The sequence below is a fragment of the Letharia lupina genome (genome assembly GCF_014066315.1).
Source record: "Letharia lupina isolate WasteWater1 chromosome Unknown contig_21, whole genome shotgun sequence".
NCBI lineage: Eukaryota > Fungi > Ascomycota > Lecanoromycetes > Lecanorales > Parmeliaceae > Letharia > Letharia lupina.
Window position 1 is genome coordinate 1,224,011 of NW_023502990.1, and position 15,593 is coordinate 1,239,603.

Here is a 15,593-nt window from a genome sequence, read left to right on the forward strand (position 1 = left end):
CCAAACCTACCCTTTTCAAACCCACCGCCCACCAACCCACTCACACCCCCCAGCACTCCAACCCACCCGCGCACGCAACACCGACCAAACAAACCCATCGCTCTTCCCACAACCAAAACTCCCTCACAAACATCTCCACCCCCTTCATCCCCGTCTCCTTCATCATCATCATCATCATCATCATCACCAGCAAACCCCCACAGCAAACCCCGACACGCGCTCGCATTTTCGTCAATTCGACCTCGAGCTCGCTTTCCACACCACAGACCCAACCACAAGATCCGAAGACCGAATTTCATCCGCGCCGTTCCGACTGTGGGCTCCACGGCGCGTCTCCTCATCAAGCGGCGTGTCAAAGCCGTCGGTCGGGATTATCCTTCCGTGGCGACGTCGGCCCGGACCCGTTGTGGTTTGTTGTATGCTACATGCTCACATACATACATACATACATACACCCGGTCAGGCGAAGCTTCGGGCTGGCAAAGGTGTCGATGGCCCATTCGCCCTCGTGGTCACGAATCGACTTTGGAGCGATCGGGATTATGGAGGGGTGGCTGGCGTGCGCGTTGGCGATGGTGGGGTTTGCGGGTTAAGCAGCTGGCGGGATGGGCGGGGTGGGGTTTTTGGGTTTGATGCGGAGGAGACGGGGGGGATGATTGGTTGTGTAACTGATGTAGTGGTGGTGGTGGTGGTGACGGTGGCGGAGCTGGGGACAGTGATAGGGTGGGAAGGGGTTTCGAGGGGCATGGTTGGTTGTTGGTGGGGTCTTGGTACGGTTGTTGAGACTAAGGGGGTGGGCTTCTCGGGCTGGTTTCGATTGCGAAGATCTGGCTTGTTGGGGCTTACTTCGGATCTTTGGCTCGGTCGATATTTGATCGAAGCTGCTTGTCGATGGAAGTAGGCCTGGTGTTGCTGAAGAGATAGTGAAAGATGGATAGGGGTACGAAAATGGAGATTTCAAGGACCTCGCAAAGCGCAAAGTGTCCCTGCTCATCTCACAGAGACGATAGGGAATTGTTCAGTCTGCACGATGAGCATGGGGATCGATTATTTTGTGTTCAATGGCTTCGGTGAAAGGAAATTGGGGAATATCAAAAAAGTGAATAAACTCCAAATGCGCTTCATCGTCACCCTCGATAGTCCCGCTTTGTTCCGTTGGCAGTTGGGAACTGTACTGGAAGGACACCGTTGTACCGCATCTAGTGCGCCTTGTTTGAACTCGTGATTAGTTTTGGTTGGCTTGGGGCCGTTTTACGGCGGTGATTTGGTGTTCTTTGATGTTACTGTACACTCGGTTCTGAAAGTTCAAAAATAGTAGATGGACAAAGGCGAAGAGAAAGAGGCGAAGCTGAATTGGATAAGCAGTATATTCAGACAATATCGTCCTATCCTACAAGGCTTCAACTAACAACAAAACCAGGCAGGAATGCAACAAGGTCAGAGAACATGCTGTACAAGATGCGAGAAGAGCTAAATGAGAGTAGGTGCTATTGAGTCGCAGGCTTGGTGCTCGCTTGCGCCTCAAGTTGTAGTCAAAGCGTGACAAGCTCAAGACACCCCATTCATGACACCTGGGTTTGGCGAACCCATCGGTGTGGACTTCTTTGGCGATCGCAAGGTCAGAGGGAAGGGATAGTCATCTGGGTCTTCCTCTTCACTATGAATATCGTTAGCGGTGACTTCGGAAATGGAACCTATGTGACAGAAAGACTGGGCTTACGGCAATTTCCACGCGATGTAATCCTCAGTACTCAAGCCTTCCCGGCCTTCTTGCAGCGATGCAAAGTCACCGGGCGTCATCATGCCAGACCGGTTTCTTGGTGATCCTGGGACGGATAACGGCCGGCTAAGCTTAGGCTCTGTAGCATCGAACATGCCTGCCTCGTCATAGTCGTCGTCAAATGAAGCTGGGTATGCTCTCCTCAAAGCCAGTTGCCGAGCCTTCACATATTCCATACCCATTCTCTTCCAGTCCAGAAGATCGCTCAAGCGCTCTGTCCGATTTCTCTGGTTGATACGTTGTCTCTTACTCTTGGATGCAAAGTCAAACATATAACTCGCAAGCTGATTGACGGAATCGTCAATGCCCTTCATTCGGCGATCAACAATGTAGATTCCATAATCGGATGCGTTCTCAATGAGCTCCTCCATGTAACATCCGAAGCCAGAGAGATTTGTGGTGATGCTCGGAACACCCATGACGGTACATTCGGCTGGCGTATAGCCCCATGGCTCATAGTAGGATGGGAAAATCCCCATATGCGTGCCGCGGACGAAATCATCGTAGTCGAGGGGTAGGACAGGATTGGCAGAGTTGAGGAATTCCGGGTGGAAAATGACCTTTACGCGGTCAGACGGGTGGTTGAACAGCTGCACTCGGCGTATCTGATTCAGGATTGGATCATCAGCGTCGTTGGCCATGTTGTGCGTGACGACTGGTGGCAGCGTATTTCGCTTCATCGCGAAGAGTCGTCGTCGAAGCATGACCCGGTCAGCGCTAGTAAGCAGGTCCTTGTGCTCGGGCACATCTTCTCCCTCGTGCCACTGGAGCGATCGATCAAACAGCCTCTTTCCCACTTCTCGCTCGATGACTCCCACGGTATCTCGCAATGACTTGATGACTGCCTGGCCTTTCAAGGCCTCCACTGTCAAGGATGTTGTTTTTGCTGGCATGATGATGAATGCAACCACGGTCATTTTAGACCCTGAGCTCTTCAAGCTATGGTTCAGTCGCGCCAGAGATTCGATGAACATATCCACCCCTTTGTTTCTGTATTCATACCGCCCTGCCGTGAAGAAATATAGCGTATTGTCCGGCTCGAAGTCGTTGTGGCCATAGAAGTGTCCACGTACGAAGTCGTGAATCTTCTCTTTTGATTGTTGATGCAGATTCTGGAACTCGTGCATGGCGGAGAATTTCTTCACGTTCAAGCCATTGGGCAGTACTCCATCAGGCTTCCGCTTCAGCAGATGCTCGCTTTCGTAAGCCGTGATGTGGGAGACGGTGGTGAAAACGTCGGTAGCGTGTGCTGCGGCTCGTTCGATGCAACATCTGTGGTATATACCGCGCTTTCCAGCTTCTGCATCCACATCAAAGTACTGGAGGTTATTGTAAAAGTCGACCGACCCAGCGCAAAGATATCTTCCGAGAAGGGTAGCGTGTGTGGTGAAGATGGTGGTCACGTCTATTCTCCGTTTTTTTGTCAAGGGAAGAGCCACTCCCGCGAGCCATTCGTGAAAATGGGCGATGATAGCTCGCTTGCGCTCATGAGATACAAACTGGTACCAAGTCAGCATTCGAAAGTGGTCTTACTCGAAGAGCCATACCTCGCCAAGGAACCAAGCTACGAGGTATCCGAAGACCACTGCTTCATTCGTCTCGTCATCTCCAGGAGGCGAAGGTATACCAGCCGTATGCCACAGATCTGCCTTCCACTCATCAAGCCATCGGTAGCCCGTTTTTGTATCGATAAGCAGGATGCGTGGTGCACCCTCAATCAGCCATCTGCCGTAGACCAATCCAATGCCCCTAGACTGCATGTTTGTTATGGTCTCGGCGAGTTCGGGATTCGTAGGGGTGAGGGGCTCGACTTCGACAGCAGCTGAAGCACGATTGAGAGGGCCGATGAGAGTGTATCGATCGCCATATTCGGCAGTGGTGACAGGGGCTTTTGATTTGATCACGGAGTAGATGCCTCCGACTCGATTGGCGGCCTCGGTAGAAACCTCGAAAAGCATATGATCCCGGATGTCTCGTCCAGTGGATTCTGCACTTGCTAGGACTTTGTCCTCAATGGACCCATTCATATGTGCCGTCGACATGGTGTTGAAGGGCCCGTAGCTCCGATACTCGAGCGGTAGGCGATTACTGGGCGGAGAGAAGGTGGGTCCGGATGTTGGGAATGTGGCACGGTGGGCTTTCTACAATTGGTTTCCAGTGGTCAGCAAATCAGCTTTGGGGACTTGATTTCAAGGATTGTGGTGGCATTGACGCGCTGAATAGCTTCCCCGCATTGTTTGGAAGGAAGTCTGTGTGAGACGTACCAACTCGATTGCAGCATCCCAAGGAAAGAAAGCGAAAGACAAGTGTGGGCAAAGGATGCATACGGTGAAGGCCAAGGATACCTGCTATGTAGCTGATTGGGATAGATAGTGTTATGGATGAAGAGTGGATGTTGGCGAAGAGAATATGGTTCTTTGGGCGTCTGCTAGCGGACAGGGATGCCAAGAAATAGGGCCGAGTGCGGAGATGGCTTTTGGATTTCTTCCTTCTACACCTTTCCACTACGATCCAACATCTATTCAATTTCTGAATAAACAGCAAAGTACTGTATTTTGTGATTGAACATTCATCTTCGAATTTATTAATTGTATGGGAACTTGCTTCTTCCATCGTCGAGGTCGACGTCATATGCTGGGCAATACGAGTATCCCACGTTGCGTCTACCCCGCTCGCATGACCCACCAACCTCCATGTTTAAGCATCGGTCCGACTCTCCACGCCATGCTATTGATCATGGCCTTTTCACCCTACGCATAAAAATGAGGCTCTGCCTACTATATCAGATGGATGCATAGAGCAGAGACTATGCGCAAAGACTCCAGAGATTCAATGACAACGCCCAATGCCTGGATCTACAGCACACTTACCATTGCTGTCAGCGGAGGCTGCCTCAAAAAGTAGAATCCATTAAAGCCACTACAGTCTACGACTGAGGACGAGGAAGGACAGACGACTACTTGAACAATATTCAACAAATGCAACCTTCCACCTTTGCTGCTTTCCTTTAGTCGTGAGGCTAATTTTCATCTCAAGGGCACGCTGGTAATGAAGCATAAAAGAATGTTCGCTCAGCGAGGAGACCGTTTCCTTATCTTGAATGTCTTTGCAATGGACGCGAATCTCTGTGTTTTCTCCACTCAATCTTGTGCTAATCTTTGGCCGCCTTCTCCAATGCTCCAGTCACTGGGACATGGACATGTACTTCTAGACTCACCAAGCGAATTCAGTAACCGCCAACCCAGCCGCGGTCATCAATCGTAGCACCTCCCTATCGTTGCCTCCATTAACAAATCGTACGCAGATGGCATCCCCTGTCGGTTTGGTACTTCTCCATCTCGCCTGCTTCAGCTCAAAGCCGCGCTTGACGTCCCAAATTATGACGCGAGCGTCGTCTGTAACGGCAGCAACGAGATCGCCATGAACGTCGAATCCGGTTGCCAGATGTCCAAGGTCGGAGTTTTCGTAGGAGGGGAACCGATTGTAAGGTCGTGTTACTTGGCCAGAGGTCGCGAGATCAGATGGAAAGCGCAGATCGTAAGTACATAGCTTGAGAGGTCAGCAAATCTGAGAATTACCTGCGATAGAAATTCTTACCTGACTGTCGAGTCCTGCAACCACTATCGTGATCTCATCGATTCTCCTCGCATGGTTGATCTGGCTTGCATGCTGAATGCGACTTTCTCGACTTTCCCCGTGACTTCTGATGTCCCACAGCCGCACTCCGCCGTCTTTACAACCCTTTATTACAACGTTCGGGGATAGCCAATCCACAGCCATCACTTCCGGTGCGTCAAGACACCGTTCGCCGATTTCAGTGGTCCAGCGCCCCTGGCTTTCGTTCAGGATGACGGCACCGGTGGATGCTGCAATGGCAAAGCTCGTCACCCCAGAGTAAGGATTCGCATTGGACGCCCAGTACAATATAGCTGGGCTATGCGTCAAGACCCCTCCTAGTCTGTGCACTTTTCCGAATACGCCGGCATGCTCCCCAGCGACACTGTCAAGATCCACGCAACAGGCTGAACAGTTTCCACCAAGCATGGTGACGCTGTGGCCAGTCAATCAATCACTGATAGAGCCACCTGCGACTGGTTATACTGACAGAAGGAGTCGAGAGGATGATAGACTCAATGAGCTTATCTTCACATAGTAAGCGTCTGAATCAACAACGTTAGGAATGTGTCACTGACCTGAGATGCTGGAGGGCGCCAAGCTTGATTGGAGTGGCTATCTCTAGAATCCTTGACAAATCCTCTGCCCAATACAAGAAGGAGGTTAGTTTAACAGGGACAGTGTCCTGCAAAAGAATTGGCGGCTTACATCTCAGCCCTCCTAGCGAGTTCATCTTTTGCCTTCAACCCAAATATCGTTGCTTGTAGAGTCTCATCATAGATGAGATTGGTGAATTCCATAGGCAACGCCGTCTCTTTCCGACGCCAGAGCACCCTGTTATCCAGACCCTGGCTCCAAGCAATGGACATGCCGATTTTGTTGTCATTGAGGCCCGATTCTCGTAGTAGACCGGCTTGGCCCCCCAGAGAGTGTGTAAGGACCTTCGATCTACGGATAAAGGTTTTCTCGCTCGCCATGACGACGGCTAACAACAAAATCAAGCAGGTAGAAAAGATGAAATGATGCAGCTGTACCTAGCTTTTTCAGCAGTGGTTATGAGGTCGGAATATGACGAAATTGGCGGTATTGCAAAAGTGTCATGTTTCTAGGATAACACATTTTGGTCGCATCCTTGCCCTCTGCCAAGCCTTATTGACCAATGAAACCCTCGTGATTATGTGCAATCCGACTTGTCGTCGGTCAGTCCCGAGCCTTTGAGGCTGCTCGGTGGGTTCCGCAGGCCATGCCACGTGTGAGCTCGTACCTTTCTACCTTCGGATCTGAAGTGGGTCAGCCTTTCGGCGGACATACCAGCAGCATTCGACATATCTTTAGCCTATGGAACCAATAATATCTCTACTGACTGGGTTCAATGAGGGAATTTTTTGCACAGACATTGCTTCCTATCTTTCAACATTCCCGGTGATGCTGGTGTCAATGTGTGCAATTAGCAATCCATTTCTAATAGTTTGGATGTGTACGAGACCATGTTCAATGCCTCTAGTATGATCTCTGTATCGGAGAACTTATTCTCATGCGGGCTACAGCATGACTACCTCAACTCGATCACCACAACTACGCGCGCGAGGACGTATAACCCGATCGTCACCCATTGCAGGTCTGTGTTAAGCAAGACAAATTGACCACAACACCATAGCTATCGAAGCTGTGGAGAAATCGGCCCCTGGCTCCTCATCACATTACTCTATCGTCGCCGTGGGTCACGAGCTTTTTGCAGAAGAGAACCATCAAAGCCCACTTCCGGAAAGCGAAGTGTCCGCAGTCCACTGTCCACTGTTTTTCTTCGAACCACCCTCTGGGCTCTCTCCTATATGACAAATACGCACACAAGCAACGATACTTTCTCACGACCTTTTTCCCCTTCAACCCCGTCCTCAATACGAGCTACGAGTCGCTCTCCACATATCCTCACCCACCTCAACCGAAGCTGGAAAGTGGCCTCGCAACACGTGCCTACGCCCTCATGTCCACACCGTGCTTCTATATCCCCACATGCCTAGCGATTCATCACGACGCACATGAAACCACGAGGGATGTTACTAATGTGTCGGTAAATTAACTTCCCTCCATGCTGCTGCACTCTGGGAGTATGTATGGAACTGGAAAGTACTGTCTTGCGTATGGATGGATGGATGGATGGACGACATCCGGCAGACAGACACTAAGCCGTCGCGGTGCTGCGATGGGTGTATGTGTGTATGTATGTATATGTCTAAGTATGAATAATCCTATCCCTGGTGCTGCTGGCCTTCGATCTTTCTTCAGTTGCGATTATTATACCACAATGATTCATCGCCTTAAGAGTCCGCTCTGGTCTAGGCGTTCGTTCGTCGGGTTTGTGTACCTATGTGGGGAGTCCCCCCCCCCCCACTTTTTTTGTTTCCCTTAATCCATCTCTCTCACACACATACCCCCTTCGCTTGCCTAACTCACACTCGCGCCTTTCCACTCCTACCAAGTGCATCCATCTCGTTCGGTGCTATCCCCACACGTCTGCCTCCGAGCGCGGATCTTATATCTACCTACGCAAATAAACAACTGCGGCAATGGTGCACTAAAAGCTTGGAATCTTTGGGACTGGAACTGGAACTGGGACTGAGACTCGAAATGATATATATATATATATATATCAAGGCCAAAAGTTTCCTCGTCCCAGTATTCCAGTATCAACTAGTACGTAAGTAACCCCCGTTCCCTCCCGCCCGCGAGGAGCGCTCTGCGCCCGTGCACCAATCATGAACCCTCATGTATCCATCTAAAATAGATAAACCTCCTGATTCTTTTCTCCGCAAACGGCACGGCTGGTGAGATTCCGATCGATTTTGCAACTTCGAGCGCGGGGGAAGAGGAGGCGTTGTGCGTATCGGCGTTGGCGACGGCGACTCGTGTCTCTGCGAGGTGAGAGCATGCATGCATAAGTTGGGGGGTGTGTGAGATGGTTCAAGGAGCTGGCCGAGGACTAAAGCGGCGGTTGCACTCGCATCCATCTGACGTCAGACGGCAAGTGTACGAGGCGGAAGAGACTGTCTACGCCGTGTGGTTTGGCAATCGGTGCTGTGGGGACCAGATGCGGTGATCCGTTACGTTTCGCGGAGTCCGAAAACGTGGTGGAGTGTAGCAGCATCGGAGCTGACGGCGGAAGCGGTGTCCGACGGATACGGGAAAGGAGACGCGTCGGTTTGGCGCCGTCTTTGAGGGGTTGAGGTCGCGCTTTGGGATTCGTGGATGTTGGAGTGGGTTGCTGTTGATGTAGCTAGCTAGCTAGCTGTTGATGGATTCTCTTGGCTGCTGGGAGCTGCGAGCTCACTCACTCGGTTAGAGAATCCACTCGTAGATTGTCCAGGGGGGAAGGAGAGGCGCGCTGGGGTAGGGGATGGTGAAAGGGAAATTTTACGCTCAGTGTCACGGCTTGAGGGCGTATGCAAAGTGGCTATTTGCATTTGAGGCAAAACCTGTTGTCCTTTTTCTCCCCAGCGCGACCCGATATCCATCTGGCTCTGGCTTCACGACACAGAGCCCTGACGAGTAACACAGTCGAACCTTTTCCCCGTAGTTTGTACGTACGACTGCGGACTCCGTGTGTTTCACCCGCTATATGAATTCTTGCTTTGATACGTATGTATATATGTATCTACGTGTATGTATGACCATCATGGCCCACATCAAAGACACGCCACTGCAATCAATTGTTGACAACGGCACACGCGCAGAGGATGTACGTAGCCTAGATTTTCAATTTGTCTTCTGGTGGATACTTACCTACCCCTGATGCGGAACTGTTTCAGATAGATCGAGCGGCTCTTATGATACAATCGCTGAAGATAGATAAAATGACCCTTCTTTTCCTGTCCTTTGCTTACTCGAGCCTTCAACCTCACCCTGACCGGCTGCTTCTGTATGGTACTGAAACACTTCAACGTCGTCCAATCCAAAATACTTCACTGCACGACCTTCATGTCAAACACCCAAACAAGCCGCGCGAGGATGAGCCACATTTCAAACATGGCTAGATTTTGCCCTATGCAGGACCGAGGCTGAGAAAGAGCACGGCGGAAAGATGGTCCGAGGCCCATTCCGCCAGGCAAGACGGGTGCGGCAGCCAGCGCTCCGGAACGAAGGATCCGGGCTGGTGGAAGCGTTGGGGTGAGATGTAGATTGTGTAGGGGTGGACGGAGAGGTGCGTCTGTAAGTATGACAGAGGCTTTGTTAGCAGTGACTGGGTGTACGTACGTACGCTGGGGGTGCTAAAAGGGATGTTACATTGCCGAAAAGCCAATGCCCGCAGACTGTGTCGGCCCCGATCGGCACGAGACAAGGCAAGCCTATGGATACCGGTGGCAGAGCCGCAGGCCTTTGGAGATGATGGCGCGAAGGTACGGCAGTTCTTGGACGAAATCCAGCGTGATGTCTTCCTTTCCTTTGAATGCGTCCCTTCAACAAACCACGCATACGAGCATGATCTGTATGGTTGGACGTGGTTACCATTGATTCAGTAGTTTGTCCTGGTGGAGGCTTGTACCACACTGGATTTTTAGCCAAAGGGGTTTGGCCTGACCGAATTGCATGTACGTGGTGCCAGGCGTCTGGTATGGCAAAAGGGGCTTCGTTTGGTGCTACGTGAAATGCGTCACCACATTACTCATGGACATTTCGAGTATCTTGCGGCAGCCTTGCTTTCATAAGCGAGACCATGATGAGGTATCCGTGTCAGAGCCCACAGCTTCGCACCTGGGAATTTGGTGGGTTGGGAGAATAGGAGCCTGTTAATGGCGAGTTTGAGTGAGTGAGTACTATACATATTTCAGTAGACACTTTGAAGATTGGTAGCAAGTTTGGGGAACAAGGAGCCGTGCGTAGCTCGCATGCATGCGCTAACCATAAACAGCGTAAGAGAAAGGATCTAGAGGCTGTGAGTGTAGCTGGGTGCAAAGCTAGCTATTATCATCGCCATGGCTTCACAGCGTTCTCAAAGTCAAGATAGCTTGGGGCTAGTGGACAGATGTAGGAAGTTTCAAGAGATTCTTTCACTACCATATGAGTAAATTCCTAGCCTTGAGTCCATCTGTACCGTTGATTATATACCAGTCATGCCCTGCACTTACGTTTTGCTCGAGTACCTTCCTTTTTTGGATATTTGGAGGAAATGAGGTTCCATTCACGCAAGGGAACGGTTTGGGCTTTCGATTTCCCCGTCCAAGGACCCCACCAGAACCTTTCCAATAGCATGCCGAGGCAGGATTGGCACGGTCAAGGCTTGCTTCCGAAGACTGCATATCACAATGGGTTCTTGTGCGAAAAACATCGACTCGGGCATCCTCACAGACAGAATCCATCGTGTGCGCAGATAATGCTACGTCGATGCGACTGTGTTGGTGAGGCGGGAAGCAAAGCAAAGTGTCTAAAATATTTCGACTTCCTGCGCATTGAGCCTCGACTGTCCTCTTATCATTTGTTTGTGCGTCTCAGCTATGGCTGATGACCCCTCCTTTTCTATCATAAAGGCGAGGTACTTAGGCTGAAGATTGAACCCAAGGCGGATTGTTACACATCATCCGCATCCCACGATATGGCCGAAGCATGACTCTTCAGTATTGAGAGCCAATTCGAAAACACGAATGCCTTGTTGTGGGAGTCGGCGGATTTCAACCTGTGCCATTCGCATGCACGGATTGTACTCTGAATGGACTCATGCTGCTCTCATCACTTGCAGGTGGCTTGCAGTAGTCTGGCCCTGAAGCACGTACAACACGTCGCGGCCGCGTGCGCGTGGTCATCTTCGCTGCAGTCTTTTTCGCCCCGCAGATCAACACTGCCCTTGATTCTTAAATAATAATCTTTATGGTATTGCGACTGCGAGTTTTCAGTGACTCGGTGGCGAAAGTGCATGGGAACGAAGCATGAAGCAGAATGCGATAAGGACAGCAGTTGGTGTGTGTGCTTGGCGAAAGGTTGTAGTAATCGTGCTGCAGCAAGTCAGGGCCGGGGCGAACTAACCGTATTCGTCAGTCCATTGATGACCTGACCAGTCAATGAATGAGTCTGGGCGATGTGTAAGTATACGGGGGATCCATGACTTGACTAGACTCACATATCAATGCAGCTATACCCTTCGTAAATTGTAAGCACGGATATGAATGCGTGAGTTGACGAAGATGATAAGAGCATGTGCAGTGAAATCGCTTCGAGGCAATATTTCTTCATCGATCTCCGAGAGGGTATCAAGATGGCGAAAAGCAAATGCTAGGCGGAAGGCTGGAAGGGTACAAAAAGCCATGCAAGGTGAATTCCGCCTCTGCTTGCATCAATTAGGACGGCGCGGAACTATCGGGACGGCGACCTCGGGGATTCCATCCTGGCCCGTAAGTCTCTAATCAGCGCCTTTGCCTCTTCCACCTCCACACCATCTTGACACAGCTCATTCGCTAGCTCCATAGCTCTTGCGAGACCGCCCCTAGCGAACTCCCATCGGGCAAGCCACATCCGCGCTTTCGAAGTTATATTAGTAACCCCAGTCCCTGGCCCTCTTATCTCGTCATCATCGTCCTCACCAGGACCTTCTTCTTGTGCTAGAGTCATCTCCATATACGATGCGGCTTCATCTTGCTGATCCAATTTCTCATGCACAAGGGCGATCTGATATAACATCTCAGGATCTAGGACTCCTTGAGGAGGTTCTCCATTGGTTGCACCGGAGCCGAAGGAGCTTCCTTGATCATAGTATGTACCAGCCACCAGCGCCCTCTTATAAGCTTTGATACTTTGGATTGGCCTGTCAACCTTATCGTAGCAGCTACCGACCGCATGCCACATTTTAGGATCGTAGGGTCGAAGACTTGCTGCGCGTTGATAGTAGAACAGTGCGTAGAGATGCATCTCGAGTACTTCGTAAGTCTGGCCGAGTCCATACCAGGCTCGATAATCTTTTCGATTGACGTCTACTGCGCGCCTATAGCTTTCGATCGCAGCGTGTGTGTTTTTCATCTCCACGTATTCATGACCCATCAATGTCCACGCTTGAAGGAAGTTCCGGTCCAAAGTTAGTGCACGGCGAAAGTACATGACCGCCTTTTCGTGCTCCGATTTGAGTGAGTAGTAGTTTCCCACGACACAGCAGGTCTCAGGTCTGAACTTGTCCGTTGCATTTGCAACCTGAGCCAGAAAGGCAAGCTTAGGTCTTGCGGACATGACGTAAAGTATGTTTGAGTAATGATCGAGAGCATCAATCCTATGAGGATCGGCATGCAACAAGGCCGAGAAAATGGACTCGGCTTCATCAAAGTCTTTGGAGTGGTAGAATAGCAGCGCTCGCTGTGTCTTTAGGAACTGGCTTTCAGGAAAGATCCTTTCTAGATCATTCAGTTGATTGTGCGTCGTCTCTGTTGATTGATAGAGTTCTTGGCTTGCATAGAGATGGAAGATCAAGGTCATGAGATTCTGCGGCAACTCTCGGACAATGCTCTGAAGTTCCTCGAACCGGTTTAGTAACTCGTTCAGCTCGAGCCAAGCACCCCAATTGAATGGACATAGATGAACGCTTCTGATCAGCCAAGTCTTGGCATCTTCTTCCGTCTTTCCTTTGGCTAGAACGATGCCGTACAGGTACTCTAGCCACCCCTGATTACCGCGCTCCAGGCCTTTGGCCGCTCGGTCTGCAAACCAGCCCTCAAGGCTCCGCGCCAAACCCACAAGTTCTTTGTTGATCGTCCCGCCCCCATCGGCTGGTCCAAGTATCGATTCGCTGTCCTCATTCTTTCGCTTTTCTCCGGACATGTATTTAGCGTACATTGACAGGAAAAGAGACTTCTGACTCAAGCGAGGCAAAGCATTGCTTAGAGGTATTGAATCTGTTTTGGTATTTGGACTCGACTCTTTCGCTTTTCCCTTCGCTGCTTTTGTAGGCGTGCGGGTCTTGGCGTTGGGAGATGTAGGAGTCAGTGGGCCTCGAGGTAGAATCGATGGTATGAAGACGGCAGCACAGCGGTCGTATTCTCGGCAGTCAAAGTACGACTTTGCCAATAGATATTTTGGCAATTCTTGCGCTTCAAGACGAGCCTCTTCGAGATTAGGGTTGGAGGAGAGCGATATAGGCAGTGACGGAGGTAGGTCTACATCTTGCATTTGAGAATCTGGGTCTGAATTGAAAGAGGTAGAAGTTGAGAGGGGTTCTGGGAGTGAGTTGGAGAGTTCTGCAGCCCTGATAGCTAGTCAGATCCAATCTAATAACTCTGAGGATGAGGACCTAAGTCTACCATTTCGCTGACTGGTAGAGACAACGCTCTGAGCACTTAACCACGGCTTCTTGCAGTGTTCTTCGCAGCTGCTCTGTGTTACTTCGGGCGAACTCTGCCATTGCGGCGCGACAGAATATACAAGAGATTTTAAGAAGACAACAGCGGGATCTCAATCAAGTCTCATCTGATGGAGAACGTGAATTCCGCAATCGAGAAGGGATCCCACAAGATCAGAGTTCACAGGAAGAACATGCGTAGCTTCCTGATATTCATGATGTTCGTAGACCGACAATGCACTCAATCCCAAGTCCAACCTGACACTAATTCGTATTGTCGGCGTTGTTGACAAGCACGACAAGACTAAGCACGTCGGAGTTAATTGAGAACTCTTCCGGCGCTAATGAAGCTATCCCTGCCGTCGATCAGGATCGCGAGCATCCGATGGGATCCGAGGGATCAAGCTCGAAAAAGTCAACAAAGTCAACAAACTGCTTCTAAATTCCCCGCAATTCTTTCTACAATCCATTGACTTTCGCAAAATGCCTTTTCTGGCGACTCCCCAAAATTTACAGCAAGCTACGGACGGTGAAGTGCCAATACCCACCACCATGTCCTCGTCCAACAAGCTCAAGGACTTTGAGGCCGTCTTCCCCAAGCTCCTCAAGGACCTCGAGGAGAATGCCAAACAATACAACATTCCAGAAGAGGCCTTAAGATGGTACTCAGACGTACGCTCCAAAAGTCCAACCCCTTCAACTCCGTCCTAAATCCATTGAAACTGTCTCCACATCGTATTGACGGCGAAGCTAATCCTTTCAACCCTCCAGTCACTCTACCACAATACCGTAGGCGGAAAATGCAACCGCGGCCTCTCCGTCCCAGACTCCACCTCCCTCCTCCTCTCCCGCCCCCTCGAAGAAACCGAATACTTCCTCACCGCAACCCTCGGTTGGCTCACCGAGCTCCTACAAGCCTTCTTCCTCGTCTCGGACGACATAATGGACTCCTCCATAACGCGCCGGGGCCAACCATGCTGGTACCGTAAGCCAGGCGTGGGTATGATTGCTATAAATGACGCCTTCATGCTCGAGATGTCAATATACGTACTGCTCAAGAAACATTTCCGGAGCCATCCAAGTTATGTGGATATCATTGAACTCTTCCACACCACCACCTTCCAAACGGAGGTCGGCCAGCTCTGCGACCTGCTCACCGCACCGGAAGACCACGTCGATCTCAACAACTTCACGCCCGAAAAACACCACTTCATCGTCATCTACAAAACAGCCTACTACTCCTTCTACCTCCCCGTCGCCCTCGCCTTGCACTACCTCGAGCTCGCCACCCCGGAAAACCTGAAGCGGTGCGAAGACATACTCATCCCGCTCGGCGAATACTTCCAGATCCAAGACGACTACCTCGACGCCTACGGCTCTCCGGAGGCAATTGGCAAAATCGGCACGGATATCCAAGACAACAAGTGCAGCTGGATCATCAACCAGGCGCTGAAGAGGGCGAGTCCGGAGCAGAGGAAGGTGCTGGATGAGTGCTACGGGCGCAAGGATGCCAGGAAGGAGAGGAGGGTCAAGGAGGTGTTCGAGGACTTGAACTTGGAGCAGGTCTATTTGGATTACGAGCAAGATGTTGTGGGGAGGATTAGCAAGATGATCGAGGGGCTCGATGAGAGTGGCGGGTTGAAGAGGAGTGTATTCGAAGGGTTTTTGGGGAAGATTTATGGGAGGAAGAAGTGACATCTCCGATGCGAGTAAGAGGGCAGAAAGACGAGCGACTGTAGAGGAGGAGCAATTCAACATGGCGATGTATGGCGGCCGCGTTTGTGCCGGACACGTATATATTTCACATTGATGCGTGCGATTTGCATCGGGGAAATTTTTCGACGGATAGATACCAGATAAAGTACCTAGAATCATGAGATTTTGTACATG

The 15,593-nt window shown here is 50.7% G+C and overlaps 4 protein-coding genes across 4 annotated transcripts; 1 reads left to right on the top strand and 3 right to left on the bottom strand.

Annotated features, from left to right (window-relative positions):
- Positions 1–1,548: 1,548 nt before the first annotated feature.
- On the bottom strand, positions 1,549–3,822 carry HO133_005568 (uncharacterized protein; the record flags this gene model as incomplete). The annotated part of the gene is made up of 3 exons (XM_037296477.1): positions 1,549–1,657; positions 1,721–3,279; positions 3,328–3,822. 3 exons carry the CDS (start codon positions 3,820–3,822, stop codon positions 1,549–1,551), a joined length of 2,163 nt encoding a protein of 720 aa, XP_037148459.1.
- Positions 3,823–4,993: 1,171 nt separating this feature from the next.
- On the bottom strand, positions 4,994–6,372 carry HO133_005569 (uncharacterized protein; the record flags this gene model as incomplete). Its single annotated transcript, XM_037296478.1, has 3 exons — positions 4,994–5,329; positions 5,378–5,831; positions 6,104–6,372. The coding sequence occupies 3 exons, from the start codon at positions 6,370–6,372 to the stop codon at positions 4,994–4,996; spliced, it is 1,059 nt and encodes a 352-aa protein (XP_037148460.1).
- A 5,365-nt stretch (positions 6,373–11,737) lies between these two features.
- HO133_005570 (uncharacterized protein) lies at positions 11,738–13,766 on the bottom strand (the record flags this gene model as incomplete). Its single annotated transcript, XM_037296479.1, has 2 exons — positions 11,738–13,610; positions 13,666–13,766. 2 exons carry the CDS (start codon positions 13,764–13,766, stop codon positions 11,738–11,740), a joined length of 1,974 nt encoding a protein of 657 aa, XP_037148461.1.
- A 420-nt stretch (positions 13,767–14,186) lies between these two features.
- On the top strand, positions 14,187–15,398 carry HO133_005571 (uncharacterized protein; the record flags this gene model as incomplete). Its single annotated transcript, XM_037296480.1, has 2 exons — positions 14,187–14,375; positions 14,475–15,398. 2 exons carry the CDS (start codon positions 14,187–14,189, stop codon positions 15,396–15,398), a joined length of 1,113 nt encoding a protein of 370 aa, XP_037148462.1.
- Between the last annotated feature and the right edge of the window lie 195 nt (positions 15,399–15,593).